The 19,950-nt window shown below is 45.4% G+C and overlaps 2 protein-coding genes across 12 annotated transcripts in view; one reads left to right on the top strand and one right to left on the bottom strand.

Moving 5' to 3' along the window:
* The window catches only part of LOC125631098 (KAT8 regulatory NSL complex subunit 1), a 139,930-nt gene extending 128,474 nt beyond the window's left edge, over nucleotides 1-11,456 (bottom strand). For 2 of the 8 annotated variants that reach the window (XM_048837288.2, XM_048837287.2), the window contains exons 1-2: nucleotides 11,356-11,456; nucleotides 9,025-9,163 (exon numbers count right to left, since the gene is read on the bottom strand). Coding sequence is in view for 4 of the 8 variants with exons in the window: in XM_048837283.2 (XP_048693240.1) it covers nucleotides 1,300-1,706 (407 nt within the window). In the remaining 4 variants the exon portion in view is untranslated. Of the gene's footprint in view, nucleotides 1-1,299; nucleotides 1,883-1,968; nucleotides 2,102-9,024; nucleotides 9,164-10,891; nucleotides 10,909-11,355 lie in introns of those variants that run through there. The other 6 variants (XM_075126092.1, XM_048837286.2, XM_048837283.2 and 3 more) reach the window with 6 other exon arrangements.
* A 71-nt stretch (nucleotides 11,457-11,527) lies between these two features.
* Nucleotides 11,528-19,950, top strand: part of DHX30 (DExH-box helicase 30) — a 42,356-nt gene continuing 33,933 nt past the window's right edge. Inside the window, exons 1-2 of one of the 4 annotated variants that reach the window (XM_075126088.1) lie at nucleotides 11,528-11,600; nucleotides 16,579-16,633. In XM_075126088.1, coding sequence (XP_074982189.1) covers nucleotides 16,606-16,633 — 28 coding nt within the window. In that variant the 5' untranslated portion in view covers nucleotides 11,528-11,600; nucleotides 16,579-16,605. Of the gene's footprint in view, nucleotides 11,694-11,792; nucleotides 11,862-16,578; nucleotides 16,634-19,950 lie in introns of those variants that run through there. The other 3 variants (XM_075126087.1, XM_075126089.1, XM_075126086.1) reach the window with 3 other exon arrangements.

Raw genomic sequence — 19,950 nt, forward strand, 5'->3', positions numbered from 1 at the left:
GGTGCCACAAGTCCTCCTTTTCTTTTTCCGGATACAGACAAACACGGCTGCTACTCTGAAACCTGTGAAGAGACACACATTCTACTAGCACTATGGAAAATAATTCAATGATATTTTAAACAAATCAGTTCTCCTCTGTAAAGTCATCTATACATTACAATATAAACACCACAAACCAGAAATTCTAATTCTCAGATTACTGATAACACATAAATTTACAATCTGAAGAGATTGTTTTGGCCTAAAAAAATTATTCAAAAGCCCTATGTGATGGTCTTAAGATGTTGGTTACTGTACTGTCCCTTGCTTCAAGAAGAATCTATCTATCTAGATTTTGATAGAACACTTATCAGGATAGTATTCAAGAATGTCACAACAACCTTATGAGATAGGAAAGTATCTGCATTTAAATTAGGTAAAATGAGGCAAATAGTGACACCAAAGCTCTCACAAGAAATCTATGGCAGAACCAGTAACTGAACCAAGATCTCCCTCTAGCTCAGTGCATTTATTACAAAGCCACACTCTTCTATTACTGAAAATTCATATTTTGTGTTCTTTTTGCCCAATGTTTTATTTTACCTGAAAATGGAAAATTAAATAAATTGGATGACTAAATTATATATGCTAGTTACTCAGAAAACCCAGCCAAAACCATTATAATACTGAAGCAATTCTACAAAAATAAGCATGAAGTGGGTTGGTTTGTTTGAAAACTTAAATCTGAAACTATGGATAAGGTACTTAAGGGAAACGCTGGTTATGACAAAGCATTTATTTATTCACTCATGTGAGAGAACGTGGCCAGAATCAGCGTTCTGAGAGCAGGATCAGTAAGGAAGCGGTGAGTTGTATGAATGCGCACATCTGGTGATAGAGTTTAAAGGCGGAGCCGGTAACCTCAAGGTTATAAGTCTGACTGATAGCGGGTGGGGCGGGAAGCCGTGGAGAAGTTGGCGACGCAGATTCCCGTCTCGCAGGAGGAGATGCGGAGTTAGGCTTTGCTGTGAGCAGTTCAGGCGGCGGCGGCTTTCACGTCGCTGTGGTTGTCACAGCATCTCCTTCCCACCAGGAAGGCTTTTGCAGCGCGCACGGCAGAGAAGCGCCAAGTGACTCACAGCACTTTAAATCCACCTCAGGAAAACTCTCGCCACAGCTACGGGAGAGAAGCCCACGCGCCGGGATGACCCCGCCACTTCCCTCAGGCCCCAAGTTGCGAGAAGGGCGGGTAACTTCGTAGCTCTCAGCCCCGGTCCGGTAACTGCCCCCACCCGCCACAAAGCAGCCCCCGTTACTCACGTTGCAGGGGCCGGTACGGGTCGCTCCTCCTCCGGGCTTTCGCTATCAGTCTCCCCCCCGGAACCGCAGCTAGAGCCGCCACTGCTGCTACTGTCGGTGGCGTCCGAGTCACAAGCCCCCTGGGCGGCCCGGAGCCTGGCGGTGGCGCTGGCCGCCAGCTGCCGCAGGTCAGGCCCCAGGACGCGAGGGAGGCCGGCGGGAGCCGCCCGCCCCATGTACCGCACCAGCCCGGCCAGCTGCTGCCGAACGTGCCGCTCCACCTGCTGAGCCTGCAGCGCCCGCAGCCTCCGGCACAGGCTGCGCGCCCGTCCCCACAGCGCTGCCTGGCGGCCCCGCGCCGCTGCCTCCTTGCCCGGGGGCACCTCGGAGCGCGGCTCGGGGAGCGCTGGGGCCATGGCCGCCGCCATGCGGGGACCGAACGGGACCGAGAGCGACGCCTCACGGGGGGCCCGGGCTCTCCATAGGAGCAGCAGGTTCTGGCGGGCTCCTCTTTCCCTCCACAGCCGCCTCCCCACGGCCGAGCCCGGACAATACAGCGCCCAGGGCGCCGCCTCTGTCAGGGCGCCCAGTCAGGCCCACCACCGCGCGCACGCGCATATCCACCGCCCTCCGCCCCACGCAGGCAGGCCGCTCCCCTCCCCCGCCGGCCCAGCACATGCGCACACCAACCCCATCGTCTCCACTCATGGCGCCGTCCCCACGCTTTCCACTCTACGCACGCGCACTCGGAGACCCCGTCTTCCTCTTTTCATTGTATCTACGCCTGCACCGGGCTGTCGCCGTCAACAACTCCAGTCTCACGGGGGGAAGGGGGGGCACCTCCACTCTGTTCTGATTGGTTCTTCTGCTACTATCTCCGCCACCCCATATACTCTCCCTCACTGGGGGAATTCTATCCAATCAGAGTAGACATCTCCTTCAACCACATAATGAAGGAGAAATGGACAGCTCGCTGTACCAATCGCAAGTATTATTTCCCCCCATCCCGCCAAGTAGGTACAGCCGAGGAGATATAAAGCTGGACGGGGAACAGGGGGCGCTGACTGCCCTCCCGTGGTATCACTAACACTTGCTGGTTTCCCCAGTGGAGGGGCTACACAGCCAACCTAATTCCTCACCTCTGCAAGGAAGTCAACCAGGCCCTGGGGCTTCACCTTTGTTCCATGCCCTGAATGCAAGCAGAGCAGCAAAAAGGGATTAGCATGATTCCAGTGCTTTAAGGTAGAGATGGCAAGGGGTCCAAAGAAAGCTTATGCTCAAAAAGAAAAGGAGTACTTGTGGCACCTTAGAGACTAACCAATTTATCTGAGCATAAGCTTTCGTGAGCTACAGCTATGCTCAAAGAAATTGGTTAGTCTCTAAGCTGCAACAAGTACTCCTTTTTGCGAATACAGACTAACACGGCTGCTACTCTGAAACCTGTCCTTATGCTCAAAGAAATTTGTTAGTCGCTAAGGTGCCCCAAGTACTCCTGTTCTTTTTGCGGATACAGACTAACACCGCTGCTACTCTAGAAACAGAACTGTCTCTCTAAGGGAATGTACTTTAAGCACTGTCTTACCCAAGCTGTTGTTGCTCCCACATCTTTATAGCCCCCCATACACACTTTAAGCACTTCATGATTGTATACAAGCAAAGCAGCTAGCTTTGTGCTACAGAGACCCTGACAGTTTTTCTTCCTTCTCTATTTATAAGCAGACATAAGAGCAGGATATTGGTGTTAGAGTACCACACATTTCTCTCTGTGCTTCAAACACAAGCCCAACCTCAATCATCAACTGACTTTTTATCCAGCCAACAAACCAAACATCCAGGTTCAGCAACTACCTAGGAATACTCTCTGGGACTTGCCACCTGGGCAACTCAGAGTCGTGCACTATTTTCAGTTTCATTGTTGCCAACTCTCCCAATTTCTTTGCAACACTGGTGACTTTGGCTGGAGTCTCAATCATTCTAAAAAGCTCCAGCCCTCTCACATATTTCACTTCTATCTTGAGGAAACCCCCTTATATGGCTGCTTTCCCCACTGCCCCGCCTCTGGAGGAAGAGAAGCCATACTGAGCCGGAGCCGCTGCAAGAAGCTAGTAGAGCTCCCCACCCTCCAGGAGCTGACAAGTCTCACAGGAGGGAAACGGAGAACAGTTAGAGCCCAACAGCTCAGGCTGCACCCTCCTTCCCTCCAATAGATAACAGGGCAGCTCTTCTGTTCCTCCCCTCTCCCTTCCTGCAACACTGGAGCTGGGAATGGTGAGTGAGAGAGGCGAGGAGTCCCTGGAGCTGCTCCCACCTCCAGCTTGGAAGGGGAAGAAGAAGGGGATCCTGCTGCAGGCCTCTGTACTGCCATCTCCCCCTCAAAAAAACAACACCCCAACAACCCTGGGACAGGGATGAAGAGCCCCAGGAACTGCAAGAGGAGCAGAGGGTGAGGCTGGGAGGGAAGGCAGAACTGATGCTGGAGGTTGGGAGAGGGGTCAGAACTAATAGACAACTGAGGAAGACAGGCAAATGTGGGGGTGAGAGCTCCTCCAATGGAGATCAAAAGTTACCTTAATACGTTTGGGAGCAATGGAAACACTAATTGTCACAAATACACTTGGGGTGGGCAGTGTGAGTTCAAAAATCAAGACAAACCAAAATCAATGTTTTTAATGTATTAATTTTGCTGCCAATCTCATGATTATTTTTTTTTAACTGGGGTTGCCAATATTCAGTTTATATAAAGGCAACGGACTGGGATCACAGTAGAAAGATCAACATCCTGGAAGGCAGGTGTATGTGTGAAAGGGTTGTAGGAGATTGGTTTACTCACAGAAACAGTGCCTTTAAAAGGTCTTTTCATTGTATACATTTGATCAGGAACAGTGAGGACTTGGAGATTTGACAAACCCTAGAGCAAACATGAAAATTAAAGCCATAAACACTGAGCATAACAAAAGCTTTCCATTCATAGATCTCAAAGGCATATTACCAAGCTAGTCAAATATCCTCATTTTACCATGGGGAAGCAGCTTGTCCAAGGCGACTCAGTAAGTCAACATAGAAGCAGAACTGCAAGTAAAATTCAAGTTTGTCTCACAGACATGTATCCTTTGCATGGGACCACACACTTAGTTAAACAGATAAACAAACAGTTAGGTGACTAAGTTAGTTCAATAAGAGTATTAATTAGGTGCAATACAAGTAAATTAAGAAGAAAAAATTAGTCTACCAAGAAAATCGGAACAGCCATCATTTAGAAACTGACAGTCTAAAAGTCTTTTTAAAAAAAAAAAAAAAAGTCATGAGACAGCCAAAGAACACCTGCTTTTTGAAGTGGACTCTGTGACAAAGAAGAAGCAAGTTTTCCACATGCGGTCATCAGAAGCTTTTAAATTTATTTTGGGAAGGGACCACAACAATTTTATTTGACTGAAATTCTACTGGTACAAAAGTAAACTATATTACATTTTATTGGTTTAAAAGAGGCTCATGACAAACTTCCTCTACTAGCATAATGGGTTATAAAGATTATTATAACATGAGTCATATCTGATTAAATTCCTAACTGTTGTTCTTAGCCTTTCATTCTGGGAAAATATTTAGTGTTTATAATTATCTATTAACTTAAATGGATAAAAACTATTTCAATATTCGTTTTTACTGTATTTTCTAGCAAAGCTGAGGAAAGACTTCCATTACTAGCTTCTATTTTCAGGCATTTATAATTCTGAAAAGTTTCCTCTCTGGGATGATATTTGTCGTGCTTGTTTATAAAAAGAAAAAGGGGCAGAAGAAGAGAGATTTAAGAAGGTCAAAAGCTTTGTTTTCCAGAGAAACCTTAAGAGAAGCACATTTGCTTCTAGGCAAAGTTAAGTACAAAATTAATGTAAAATCTTAAATCATTTTTAATTGGGAACTAGTCTTCTTGATACAATAATCAGAAAAAAACACTTAGAGTGATTCTTTTTTTTTTTAATCACTAATAGTGTTGGCATAAGGCTATTTTATAATGAAAATACAACTGATATATTGCTATTTCTTGGAAGGCTGCAGCATTCTGCTTAAATCAGGAAATGTACAGTAATACCCTAGCACAATACACATCTTGTCATGTTTTGTTGCTTAAAGTGAAGTTCTCTCTAAAACGTGAGACTAGAAATAGTGGAGTTCCAAGTTTATACTTAGTAGCTTCGATGCTTTAAAGATAAGTTAAACATTACCTGCCATAATTATCCAGTACAGTAGCCGTTTTTAGTGTTTTTTGTTAGCAACTCAGTAACTAAGTTCCTTCAGAACACTTGGATGTGCGAACTGTGCCTGGCGATTTTTACAGCTTTTAATTTAACAATTTGTTCCAGCATCAACTCTTCTGGCAGCAATCTTTGATAATACCTCATCTATATTACCGAAAGAGAGTAGATATCTCCTTCATCTTCTCTGCCATCAAGAATGATGCTGAGAAGCTAACTATATGATTTCTGTGAAATTTGTTTATCTTCAGTATTTGCTCCCTTTAATTCCTGGTGATCCCGCACACTCAATTTTTTTCCAGGCTTTCTGGTGATCAATTTTAAAAATTTCTTGTTTTTATACCTTAGCTATTTGCTCTTCAAATTTCACCTTAGACCTCCTAATTTCTGTCTTCAGCATTGCCTGCTAATTTATGCTCCTTTTTATTAGTTTCACTACAATTAGATTTCCAAATTCTGAAAGATTTTGGCTGAGTTTGAATAACCTCTTGAACATTGTAATTTACCCATACTGGTTTACTTCTTGCTTTTTTGCTTCCTTTTTGTTCAGAGGCATGCATGTATTCTCAGAGTATTGTTTCCTTATATAGCAAACATCCGTGCCAAATCTAAGGCATTTGTTTTCTTTACTTTTGACTCCATGGCCTTTTTGGCTAGATTCCTTATTTTATTGAAGTCTCCCTTTTTAAACTTATCTTTCTTCTCCCTAGTCAGTGACATGTAAATTTCACTACTTTATGGTCACTATTATTTAGGGGCTCAGCTATTGTTAATTCAAGCACCTCAAAAACTACAATAAGATTTTCAAATTAATCCTCAAACTCAAAATATACAGTTTAGAGAGAACTTTATTAACCCTGTTAGAATGGAAACTCTGGAGGAACATGGATTATGGTGGAGAAACTGTGCCAGCATAACAAATTTTATTTTAACTCTGTGTGACCTCAGTTGCCACTCCATCCAAGACATCTCTAGTGGCTGTAAGAGTTTCTATTGAAATTATTTCATTGTTAAGTTTAAATATCTAGTCTAGAATTATAAAGAAAGTCACCTGAATGACCAGATATAGGACCACATGGCAGTCTGCTGAAAGACAGCCTGACATAATAGTGTTGAAACCCTAATTATATAAATTGTTCTACATGTGAAGACTCCGATGCTGCACCTAAAGCAGTTTGCAGGGTCAGGGCCTAATAGCGTCAATTGCTCTCATTTGTCTCAATGGTTGAAAAATCTGAAGCCTAATGATGATCGGTAAGGCTACGATTTAGTCACGGAGGTCACGGCAGTCACGGATTCTGTGATTTTACTGGACCTCTGTGACTTCTTCAGCTTCAGCTGAAGCAAGGGCTGGAGCCAGGGATATGCTCTGCACATAGCCCTGTGGCTTGTGGTGGGGGCCGCCTCTAGGGCCGTGTGCCCCCACCCCATGGCCATGTACTCCTACCCTGTGGCTGTGCATTTCTGCCAGGAGACTTGTACAGTTAATTTCAGTAAAAGTCACAGACAGGTCATGGGCTCCATGAATTTTTGTTTGTTGTCCGTGACCTGTCCATGATTTTTACTAAAAATGACAAAATCTTAGCCTTAATGATTGGAGGTGAAAGAGGAGAAGCCACCAAAAGGGGCAAGGAAAGTGAGATATAAGCAGTGTTCTACCATTCTTCCCCCCGCACACACACCCCCACACCCAAAACACACTTCACTGCCTATAGCCACTGAAGACCTAAAATTGAAGATTTTTTTAGACAAATCTAATTTATTTTCACTACTTATGTTCTGTTTGGAACTTGATTCATTATGGATAGATTCAGTTTCATGTTTATGACTTTGGGGGTTGTTGTTTTTTTCCTTAGGTAAGTGTGTTGAAGATACATAGACATAAGTGTTTCTTACTCGAGCCCAGTACTGAAATTTTGGGAATAGAAGTTGATTGTTGGTGATCGTTAGCACCAGTTAAAAAAAAAATAATCAAAAAGATGATCCGCTTTGTGCTCATTTTGCAGTTACAAGGAAAAAGAAGCAGTGAGCTGCATTTAGACTTCAGGTCATACTTTGGTACCTCTGAATTACTCCTTAGAAATTAACAATGCTTGGAAACGGAATATTGAAAGCCTGCAAGATATTTTAAAGGAAGCTTAGGCAAATATTGTACTCTGTAGCCAGCATGTTTCAAGGAAACAGAGAAGCACTGGTCACTGAACATGCCTAATGTTTAAAATAATGGCACCTTCTGGCAATTCCCTATTATACCCTCTTTGTTAATAAGCAGTAAAACTCCCCTTCCTACACCACTCCAAACCAGTAATTTTTCTTAAGTTTACTTCAAACAGTCTATTTTACCCTCAAAATCCTGAGCATTCAGACATCAAACCCAAAGGATAGGTGCTCACTCTTCATTAACATTATTCCTTCATATACAGCCCATCTGTAGAGGTCTCAGAGGGATAAATGTTGCCTAATTCAATATTTTTGGCTGCCGTCCCCCAGTCTCCAGACCTAACCAAACCTGGTTCAATCATTTTTCTCATAATTATTCAAGAGCTGGAATAAGTGTAAAGTGGGCTATATTTGAAGCTCCCTACTAATCAGATAGAGGAACAAATGAAAGTGCAATACCAAAAAGCCACAAAGTCTTTCTTCCCACCCCATACATTGTACTCCTGCCATCTCTGTTCATTCTGGATGCATTCTAAAGTCAGAATTGCCTGATTTTACCACGGTTGTGAGTGAAGTTGGATGAAAGTTATGGGAGATAAGAATCATAGAATATTAGGGTTTGAAGAGACCTCAGGAGGTCATCTAGTCCAATCCCCTGCTCAAAGCAGGACCAACACCAACTAAATCATCCCAGCCAAGGCTTTGTCACGCCGGGCCTTAAAAACCTCTAAGGATGGAGATTCTACCACCTCCCTAGAGTAACCCATTCCAGTGCTTCACCACCATCCTAGTGAAATGGTGTTTCCTAATATCCAACCTAGACCTCCCCCACTGCAACTTGAGACCATTGTTTCTTGTTCTGTCATCTGCCACCACTGAGAACAGCCTAGCTCCATCCTCTTTGAAACCCCCCTTCAGGTAGTTGAAGGCTGCTATCAAATCCCCCCTCACTCTTCTCTTCCGCAGACTAAATAACCCCAGTTCCCTCAGCCTCTCCTCGTAAGGTATGTGCCCCAGCCCCCTAATCCTTTACGTTGCCCTCCACTGGACTCTCTCCAATTTGTCCACATCCCTTCTGAAGAGGGGGGACTAAAACTGGACACAATACTCCAGGTGTGGCCTCACCAGTGCCAACTAAAGGGGAATAATCACTTCCCTCGATCTGCTGGCAATGTTCCTACTAATACAGCCCAATATGCCGTTGGCCTTCTTGGCAACAAGGACACAGTGCTGACTCATATCCAGCTTCTCATCCACTGTAATCCCCAGGTTCTTTTCAGCAGAATTGCTGCTTAGCCAGTAGTCAGCCAGATGCCAGTAGTCAGACATTTCTTACCTTCAGGTGACTCCCTTGCCTGTCCCATCGCATTTTGTTCCACTCATTTTCTGTCTGACTGGGAGAAGCAAAGCTCTGCACTGTAAGCCACAGCAAAAAGTTTGGAACTGGAATACGTTTTTCAAGTTTAGCATTTAACCTGGAAGGGAAAAATTAAAAAAATAAGAAAACAAGCATTTGTTTTCTGATGCAGTTTTAATTATGTGGACAAAAAACGAATTTTACAAATGTAATGGAGAAACAAATTACTTTTTTAAAAAAGTATACATACGTATGGATAGAGAGAAGGAGCTCTCCCTAATAACCTTTAGTCTAGTAGTTAGGCTACTCATCCAGGATGTAGAAGACCCCAGTTCAATTAGCCCCTCTGCCTGATGAGAAGGAATTTGAACAGAAGTTTTTATTGTGTGATCCTCACTCTCACCCAATATTTGTTAAATCTATTCCACTTTAATTAAATTATTAGAGACCCACATCAGAATATCCTATAGTCCAATAGTTAAAGATCACCTGAGATGGAGAACCCCTGTTCTGATCCCTTCTCATCATGCAGAGAAGGGAATTTAACCAGGATCTGCCACTTCCCATGTGAGCACCCTAATGCCTCAGCTGAAAATTATGAGGGAGCAGCCCTGCTCCTCCTATACCAGCTGTTTTGTGTGGAGTTAAGCATCCTCTGAGTATGCCCATTTGAACATGCCCCACAGGCAAGACAGATGGGGGGAAACACCTATCTTCCCCTGGTTTGAGGATCCCACCAGGACTTAGGTGTGAGATAGGCATCAGGACGCCAAGAGTGAGACAGCAGTGGGTATGCCCAAAAGCAGAAACTTAGTTGCCTAAGGACTGCCTCTGCTCACAGGAGTAGCAGGTTGGTAGTCATAATGGGCCTAGCTTCTGAGGTGTGCAGAGCACTTATTTGATAGGTACTTCATAAGAATGCATCCAGTGTTAAACATTGACAAGAGATTGTCTGAGATAAGCTTTGCAGTTTGTTACATACAAAGACAGAAGGTTAAATAATGACCTACTTGCCAGGGGCAGTACTTAGCTTAAATCTTAATATATCTGTTCTACATAAATTGAACAATACAGTAGTATAAAACATAAAATTTCTGAGACTGGTATGGGGACATTTGGTGCTTTCACAGAATATGAAATTGTACTATGCCTTTCATAATGACCATAACCCAAGACAGATGTGAACTTCAGATTAAAAGAGTTTATCACATATGTGACCATAGGTGTCACATGAGCATATTGATTTCACCCTTGCCTCTCTCTACTGCCAACACTTTCCTGTGATATCATTGCCTCCTGCTGTATGGACTTTATTTTCTAAGACACCATGCCCATGTACGACACTATATAACTAACCTAAATATACTGCTTAACGTGGCTAGCCATTTCATTATTGAAAAAAAATAGAACTATTGATCTCCAGTGTTTAAAGTGAGAACTACACACACACACACACACACACACGAAGTCTTGCTGTATTTCACTTCCTCCCACAAAATCCAAGTCTTGTTTTCTAGAACTAATCTCTGCTCTAAGAAAATAAAATAAAAGCCATAAGCCACTTACACCTATGCATTTCATTCTGAATTATCTTCAATGCCTACAGCTTAGTGTCAGGACTTCACTGATGGAGCTCCTTAGGATCTAAACAACTCCCAGTCAGACCCCCTGTTTAGGCAATTCCCATTCATCTTAGCTGAGGCTCTTTGCTGGAAGGCAAACAGGAGGAAGCTCCTTTTGTGCCTCTTAGGGCCCCAGGAGCCCAGTCTCCAGCACTGTCAGGACAGTGTATTTCACTGGCACTGAACTCACTCAAAGAAAAATAAAAAAATCAAATAGCAGCTACCTCTCGTGCAATGAAAAGGAAAGGAGAGACAGATTCGTGCACAAGCTTCCCAAGGGCAGGAGACAAATTCGATCCCCTGTAAAAGGCTGCTGAAGAGCGGAGACCAAACGCTGCCCCAAGGCTATGTGGTGGTGGCCTATGCGTGTGAGACGCTGCCATACCCTCTTCACTCCCACCTCCCCCCAGGCCCCAGCAGCTAACACGGCGAAGAGCTGAACTAAGCACGGGAAGGCGAAGAGGAGAAGGGCCAAGGCCAGCGCGGTGGCGGGAAGCGGGGCGTCCGCGGAGAAGACGGGGGCGGCGGCGGGGGACCTGAGGCGAGGCCGGCGGCGGGAAACAGGGGGGCGGCCGGTTGGGAGTGACGCAGGACTGGGCGTGAGGCGAAGGAACAGTCTGAGGCAGGGTACGGGACTTAGCGCGCCCGACAGCAGGGCCAGAACCTCGCCCCTCTCCGCCTCGCTTACCTGAGCACCGACGAACCTCCTCGTACGGCCACCGTCCACTGCCAACCCGGCCTCTAGCCCTGCCCTACTTCTCTCCCATTGGCCCGAACTGTTGCCATGGGGATAGCTCCCACCCGCCGCTCCTGGGTCGTAGCGGCCAAGGTGGCAGGTTTCGTTTCCGGTGCGCACACCGGAAGCGGATCGCAGAGGCTCTTGGGAGTTGTAGTTTCGGCTGTCGCGGACCGGCGCTAGAGAGTTGTGAGGAGGTCGGTGTCGGGGACCTGGGACCTGCACCTCTCCATCCGTGGGAGGCTCCGAGCCGCCGTGTGCGTCGCGGGCGGCTGGCGGCATCTGCGTGTGTGCGCGGCGCGGGCAGGAGGGGCTTCGCGCCGGGGAGCCGGGGCGGGGGGGCGGAGCGGGGAGCCGGGGCGTTGTGCCGAAGGGGAGGCTCGGCGCCTCTGGGCGCGGCGGGGATGGGGCGGCCCCGTGTGCGGCGGGGAGGCGCTGAGCCTGCAGGCGGGGGCGAGGTGTGTGTGTTGTGGGGATGGGGGGGGGCAAGGGGAGTCGGTGGGAGGCGTTGGGGAGTCTGCGCATGGGGATGGGGGGCAAGGGGAGCCGGGGGGGGGAAGGTGTCTGAGCCTCGGGATGGGGGGGCAAGGGGAGCTGGGAGTGGGGGAGATGGGGTAAGGGGAGCCGGTGTGGGGGTGTCTGAGCCTCCGTATGGGGGGGCAAGGGGAGCTGGGGTGACGTGGGGGGTGTCTGAGCTTCTGGATGGGGGGGCAAGGGGAGCCGCGGTGATATGGGGGGGGAGTGCGTCTGAGCCTCCGTATAGTGGGGGAAGGGGAGCAAGGGGGACAAGGGGTGTGTGTCTGAGCCTCCATATGGGGGGGATAAGGGGAGCCGGGGTGATGTGAGGGTGCCTGAGCTTCTGTATCCGGGGGGCAAGGGGAGCTGGAGTGGGATTGGGTGGGGGAAAGGGAGCCTGTGTGAGATTGGGAAGCTTTCAGAGATGTGGATTTTAACAGCTGAGTTCCAGAGGCAGCTGTTCACTTCTGGGAAACTCCAGAGGAGAGCCCTGGTTTGATAGAGCTGGGGAAGTTTCTCAAGCCTGGTGTCTCCTTCTTAGTGCTAACAGCTGCAGGGGGAATAATGTTGTGGGGAATGGATGAGGTGAGAAGGTTCCAAGATGGGTATCTGGAATTGGAAGCAAAACTGGCAAACAAAGCTGCCAGCTGATTCCTTTTTCCTGCAACCCCACTGGTCCTCAGCCCTGCTGTAGAGCCTAGTTCCTTGACTCCACATGCAGCCCATCTGCCTAGTGCTATGTCTCTGGGCTCCCCATTGGGCCCACAGACCTGGATTTTGCAGGGGGACTGGGCTGGGTGTGCAGCAGGTGCCAGGGACCTTTGGAACTCCTTCTGCCAATGCTATCCCAAGCTGCCTACCAGCATCAGTGACCCTCCACAGCCTCACTAAACTTAGCAGCAGAAATCCCAAGAAGGCAGTGATGGAGAACAGAAATCTTCTCTAAAGAACCAGTGATCCATCAGCCTCTGTGGTAGAAATTAAAAACAGTTCTTTGAGCATTGCCTGCATGGATCCCTGTTTTAGGTGAGGAGCAAGCCTTGGGAATTTTGGAATAGCAATGTCGGAGAGGCGGGGGGGGGGGGGGGGCTGCATGAACCTCCTGCCAGTGTCCTTTTGACCTCCCCTACACTCAACGATATACAAAGGGATGTGAATGTGGCTTAGTTTTTTCTGACTGCTATAGGCAGTGAGCAAGAGCTCTGTGGTGTAGGTTGCTTCCTTGTGTGGCCTGTTTTGGGGAAACAGCTTTTTCTATATATATAAATATAGATTTATTTATAGCTAGGAATAGTTACTGGAGATGGCCAAAAATCCTAATGCTCTCTTGAGCATTATGTTTCTGGGCTGCTCTCATGTTGTTGAGGGCCTATCTAAAAATTACTAAAGTCAAGTTTGCTGGCTTCTATCTGTGTCCCTGCTGTAATTGTATTAAGTCTGTCATCAGCTAACATATTTGGTTCCTGTTCTTCTTCAGTGTGAGCATGTCTCATTCTGCTTAGTCAGGTTCTAATGCTGGGCCTGGAAATGCTTCAGCACCCAGAAACTTGGCTTGGTCATCTTATGTTGTTGATTCTAAATGTCCCATTGAACTGCCTGTTAGAAGTCCCATAGCTTCATGGTTCCATTCTCTCTAAACCCAGTGTCATGTCAAAAAGAGAGATAAACTCCCACCTCTAGCTCAGCATCAAGTCTTAACAGCAAACTTCTTGAGTCTTTGAAACACTCCATCTCTCATTATCATTCTTTTCCTTCAGCAGCAAAGATGAAAAGAAGCCATGAGGCCACCATAATTGCGGGTCTTCCTTGGTGTCAGTGTCTTCAGCAATGTCTGGTGGCAACATTGAGTGTCTTGGGATCTTCCATCTTGGTTTTGGGTGCTGTGGTATCATTGATGGTTTCTGGTTCGAGATCCTCTGTGTTAGGGATCTTGGCATTGGACCCTCCAGTTCTGGTGCTGAATCTAGCTGATGAATGTTGGTTCCAGGTGCCTCAATGCTGAGTACATCTATCCAGGCTGTTGCCTCTGTGCTGCTCTTGGATACCCAGCTGCTGGGTGATTAGATCCAGGCTGTGACTGCTCCCAAAGCTTTCTATGTCATTCAGAGGAAACTTAGCCCAATGGAGGGAACACTGGACTATGAGCTCTGGCTCTGACACACTATGTAACCTTGAGAAAATCACTTAACCTCTCCGTCTGTGTCCTTGTTCGCCTCCCACCCTTAATCTTTCTTATCTGTTTAGACAGTCCCTGCCCCAAAGGGCTTACAATCTATTACTATGTGTTTGACCAGTGTCTGGGATAATGGGGGGGTGCAGGCATCTCATTTGGGGATCTCTAAGTGCTACTGTAATACAAATAATGAATAATTACTTGACATTGGTGGTGTTCGTGAACTGAGCTAATCTGTTGCTGAATCTCTTTAGATCTCTGTGTTCGCTGGCTCTGATATCTCCTTCCTTGGTGCTGAATAGTGACGCATCCCCTCTTTCTCCTTTCCATGTTTCCTCTGTGCACTGTCCTGGTGGACTTGGTCTTCAGAGCCAGGAACTATCAGAGTCAACCTTACTGTCATCATTGATGAGGTCATAGATCCACTCTTGGATCTCCTGATTTCAGAATTCTTCTGACCGTCCTAGTTAAGATGAGGCCTCTCTGGTTCTCTCTGAATTCATGGTCCTCCTGGAATGAATCTCACCTATTCTATACACCAAAGGCACATTAGCCCTATTGGGCTACGTAGGTTCAATTTCTTATATTACTTACATGAGACGTCATCGTGCAAGATCTTTCACTGAAGATTTAGTCTACATGCAAGTAACTGATGTCTCAATCTTTGTCATATTTAAAGGAATGGAAGGAAGGAAGATGCCACGGATATGCCTGTTCCAAGATGTCCTCATCAAAGCCATATGCTTCTGTGACACCATTAGCGGTCACTCCCCAATAACTTTAAAGTTTTCAAGAGCTGGCTATTTTGTATCATATTGGGATAAAATGAGAGGTCAGTCCATTCCCACTCATAGATTGTCAAAGTAGATTAGACTCAACATCCACACTTGCCATGAATTAATAGAGATACCAATATCAGCAGACATGAAGGCATTTTGTACCAAGTCTACGATGACCATTACTCCAAGTCTCAGGAATGTTCATCCCCAGAGAGGTATACTAAACTGCTACCTAGAGTTCCATCCATGAATGATGTTATGATATTCATGCTGAATTACTACCAGGACTTCGCTTGTAGGTTGGATCATCCAATTTGGAGCATCCTGGAATCCTTAGTTGAGCAAGATTCTCCAGCTTTATCTCTTTGGGTCTGGGGACTGCTTGTTAATCACCTACAGTGGGTTTTCATGCAGGCAATGCTGAAAGAAATATGTAAATATTTTTCTATAGCAATTGTTACTGTTGTTCTTTGAGGATGACAGTGTGGATCCATCCAAGCAATCTGCCGTTATGTATCATTGGGCTAGGAGGGAGTCCAACCTCAACAAGTACAGCTATTGAAAATACCACGTTCGTGCCCACTGTATACTCATCAGTCACCTACAGTATGGATCCATGCAGGCAATCCTCTTGAGGGATCATGTTTGTCTATTTCACTATTTTTGAAATAGACAATTAAAAATACAAAGTTATTTGGCTTCTTCACTACAAAAAATGGTTAATTACTATAGCAAAGTGTCAACTTCTTATCACCAAAATCAGTAGGTTTGGCTCTGCATGCACAAAGGGAGCAGATCTGTTGAGTATAAGAAAGGTGCCATTTTCACACAGTCACTTTTCAGAATAGAAAAGTGTTCTTGCACTTAGGCTGTTCTTGCACCACTGGAATCAATAGGATTTTTGCTATTGATTTCAGTGGGAGCCCTTTGAAAGCCTAGTAATAATAGTATCATCTGAATGGGAACACCCACAAATCTGCTTCAAATCTGTTATGAAATCTTTGTTACTCTAATTCCAAGAATGCTCTAAAACCGAACTAGTGGGCATGAGTAATAGATTATTTCCAAAATCATGTTTTGTTGCCCTTGCGTTTCTCTTTCCCCTATCAGACGTCATTAGTCCCACATTGAGGACAGTGCATTTTAAAATAAATAGCTAGCTTAACTTCTTAACTTGAGTTGGGCAAAAAACAACTGAAACATCAAACAAATGCAGGACTTTTCAGTGTGCTTTATAACTGGGAAAATATATTAACCGATATATGTCAGTCTTAAGAAAAAAAATGTGTGTTGAGGGCGTGGGAGAAATCTCAAGAGCAGCCTATCAGTATATTGTATTTCATCTCAGTGGGACTTGCTATGGCTAGATTGTGAATGCCTAGAAATCAGTAGCACCTTTCATCCTGCAAATTTCCAAAGTCTTTACAAACTTGAACTGATATTTAGAGGGATCACTTCCCCCACCTCTAGATATAACATAGCAGCTATTTAACAGAGTGCAACAACTTTATTCAGCAATTTAAGACCTCAAATAATAGATAATATAGCCAAGCAGAATGCAGTCATTCAAACTGGAATCTGATCAGAATTCAGCTGTATTCCTCACCTAAAAGATAGTTAATATCAGAAAAGCTAGTGGAGGCTTAGACATTTCAGAGAGGAATATAAATTCTAACTTCCTGCCTCTTCACCCTCTTGCTTTCCTAGGAATCAGATCTTTTCACTTTGACAGAGATGTTCTCGCTGAATTCATGTAGAAAAGGTAAGGACTTGGTTGGTTTGGGGAACTCTCTCATCTCTCACCATTATTTTTTCTTGACTGATCAGCTATAGCACTAGATCTCTGGACAAAGACATCCCGTTCATAAATAATTTTTCCATCCTTTTCTATACTGGATGATATGACAGGTGTGCCATACTGCCTGGCAATGTGACTTGATATCTCATTCATTTAAGTGTTTGTGCCACCAATACATGTTTAAATGTGCTGAAAAGGAAGGATGTGTGAGAAAATTAGTGGCCACATTGACAGTTGTTACGTGTCACTCTTTTTATAGATTCATAGATATTAAGGAGGAGTGGTAGATACGCTGGAGGGGAGGGATAGGATACAGAAGGACCTAGACAAATTGGAGGATTGGGCCAAAAGAAATCTGATGAGGTTCAATAAGGATAAGTGCAGGGTCCTGCACTTAGGACGGAAGAACCCAATGCACAGCTACAGACTAGGGACCGAATGGCTAGGCAGCAGTTCTGCGGAAAAGGACCTAGGGGTGACAGTGGACGAGAAGCTGGATATGAGTCAGCAGTGTGCCCTTGTTGCCAAGAAGGCCAATGGCATTTTGGGATGTATAAGTAGGGGCATAGCGAGCAGATCGAGGGACGTGATCGTTCCCCTCTATTCGACATTGGTGAGGCCTCATCTGGAGTACTGTGTCCAGTTTTGGGCCCCACACTTCAAGAAGGATGTGGATAAATTGGAGAGAGTCCAGCGAAGGGCAACAAAAATGATTAGGGGTCTGGAACACATGACTTATGAGGAGAGGCTGAGGGAGCTGGGATTGTTTAGCCTGCAGAAGAGAAGAATGAGGGGGGATTTGATAGCTGCTTTCAACTACCTGAAAGGGGGTTCCAAAGAGGATGGCTCTAGACTGTTCTCAATGGTAGCAGATGACAGAACGAGGAGTAATGGTCTCAAGCTGCAGTGGGGGAGGTTTAGATTGGATATTAGGAAAAACTTTTTCACTAAGAGGGTGGTGAAACACTGGAATGTGTTACCTAGGGAGGTGGTAGAATCTCCTTCCTTAGAGGTTTTTAAGGTCAGGCTTGACAAAGCCCTGGCTGGGATGATTTAACTGGGAATTGGTCCTGCTTTGAGCAGGGGGTTGGACTAGATGACCTTCTGGGGTCCCTTCCAACCCTTATATTCTATGATTCTATGATTCTAAGGTCAGAAGGGACCATTATCATCATCTAGTCTGACCTCCTGCACAATGCAGGCCACAGAATCTCACCCACCCAGTCCTGCGATAAACCTCCCACCTACATCTGAGCCATTGAAGTCCTCAAAGCATGGTTTAAAGACTTCAAGGTGCAGAGAATCCTCCAGCAAGTGACCTGTGCCCCATGCTACAGAGGAAGGCGAAAAACCTCCAGGGCCTCTTCCAATCTGCCCTGGAGGAAAATTCCTTCCTTTTTAACTGCAAGGATAGCCTCACATCCAAGGGTAGAATTTGTCCCCACTCGTAAAAGTGTAAATGTTTCCCAACCATAATTGTTTGATATCTAGTACTTATGCAGCAGTGTAAATCACTTTTCAGCTAGGGAAGCTGTCTGAACAAGTGTTAATGTCACAAGTATCTGTACTTACATTAAGTAGTACAGTAAGAGAGTCATTCCATGCAGAAGCTGGAGATGGAAAAGAACTACTGTGTCATCCAGTCCATCTCCCTGACAATACAGGTTTGTTCCCTATAGTGCATTACTTAGCTCTTCATCCAGTTTAGTTCTAATTAGTTTGAATTTTCCTTTTTAATTTCATCCTCCTACTTAGTTGTATCCCTTTGTACTAGTTCAATAAGTCTCTCTCCTTCGTGTTTACATAATTCAAATATGTCAACTGTTATCATGTCCCTTTTTGTCATCGCTCAGCCAAGCTCTTGATTTAGCTCTTTTTAGTCTTCCATCATAAGTCAAGTCCCTCCAGCCACTGGTCATTGTTGTTGCTTTTTCTGAATGTCCTTCAGTAACTCTATCTTAAAATGAGCTGCTCAGAACTGAATCCAGTATGCCTGGTATGGTTGCACCAGAAATGTAAAGCGAGGGTTTATTATCTCCCTGCTCTGGGAAGTAATGCCTCTGATTCACTGCTTGGGTGACATAACGTTTCATTAGCCATTCTCAATGTCAAGCTAAAAATTTAGGTCATCAATAGTCATGGATCCTATCATTTAAAAAATTAATGATATTTGACATTTGTATTTCAGTGGAAAAACTTAAGATGCCAAGTAAAAATCTGGGCAGGATGGGAGGCTGAAGGAGAGCAGCAACTCATGAGGGCTAGTGGTTTGTCATGGCTGGACTGGGGGTAGGGACTTCATGGATTCCTTGACACGACTAGTTTTTTGAGGAAAGTCTTGAAGCTAGCATATCTGGATAAGAAGCTTCTGTACAATGCTGCTGCTGCCACCCCCTTTGCAAAGGCTCATGTAGGGGAGAAGAAGGGTCAGCCGCGGCTCACTGCTGTGAGTCTGAATTGGCATGCAGCGGGTGAGTGGTATTAAACTATTAGTTAAATGCTGTTAAATACTTTTCATTGCAAAATAAAGGATATTTTGGTTGAAATAATGTAACCTGTGACTTCTGGCATTTTTTCCATAAATTGATTCTTGCCTTTTTTCTGTGACCAGACTTCAACTTATTGTCTAATTTACCGTGACAAACCACTAGCCCTACTACTTATATCTAATTTGCTGAATACTCTCACCCTTTTCTTTTTTTGCATCACTGTTTCTTCCTCCCATTGAATGTGTGTTTTCCATAGTCTTCCCGAGATGTACAGCTATATTTTTCCATTGTTGTATTCTCCACCAATGGTTCTCATCTCTTTAGGGCTCTCTCTATTATTTCTGCATTCACTGGTATGCATAACTCAAAACAACTTAATATAATCTGTGATTTTCCTTAATGCAATGGTTCTCAACCAGAGGTCCGAGGCCCCCTGGGGGGCTGCAAGCAGATTTCAGGGAGGCCGCCACGCAGGGCCAGCATTAGACTCGCTGGGGCCCAGGGCAGAAGGCCGAAGCCCTGCCGTATGGGGTTGAAGCCCGGGCCCTGAACCCTGCCATCCGGGGTTGAAGCCTAAACATTGTAGCTGCATGGGGGCCCCTGTGACATGAGGCCTCAGGCAACTGCCCTGCTTGCTACCCCCTAATGCCAGCCCTGGCTTTTATATGCAGAAAATCCATTATTGTGGCACAGGTGGGCGGTGGCGTTTTTATAGCATGTTGAGGGGGCTTCAGAAAGAAAAAGGTTGAGAACCTCTGCTTTAATGGACATCTTACTCCTTCAAGATCACAA

The sequence above is a fragment of the Caretta caretta genome, chromosome 2 (assembly GCF_965140235.1).
Source record: "Caretta caretta isolate rCarCar2 chromosome 2, rCarCar1.hap1, whole genome shotgun sequence".
Lineage (NCBI taxonomy): Eukaryota > Metazoa > Chordata > Testudines > Cheloniidae > Caretta > Caretta caretta.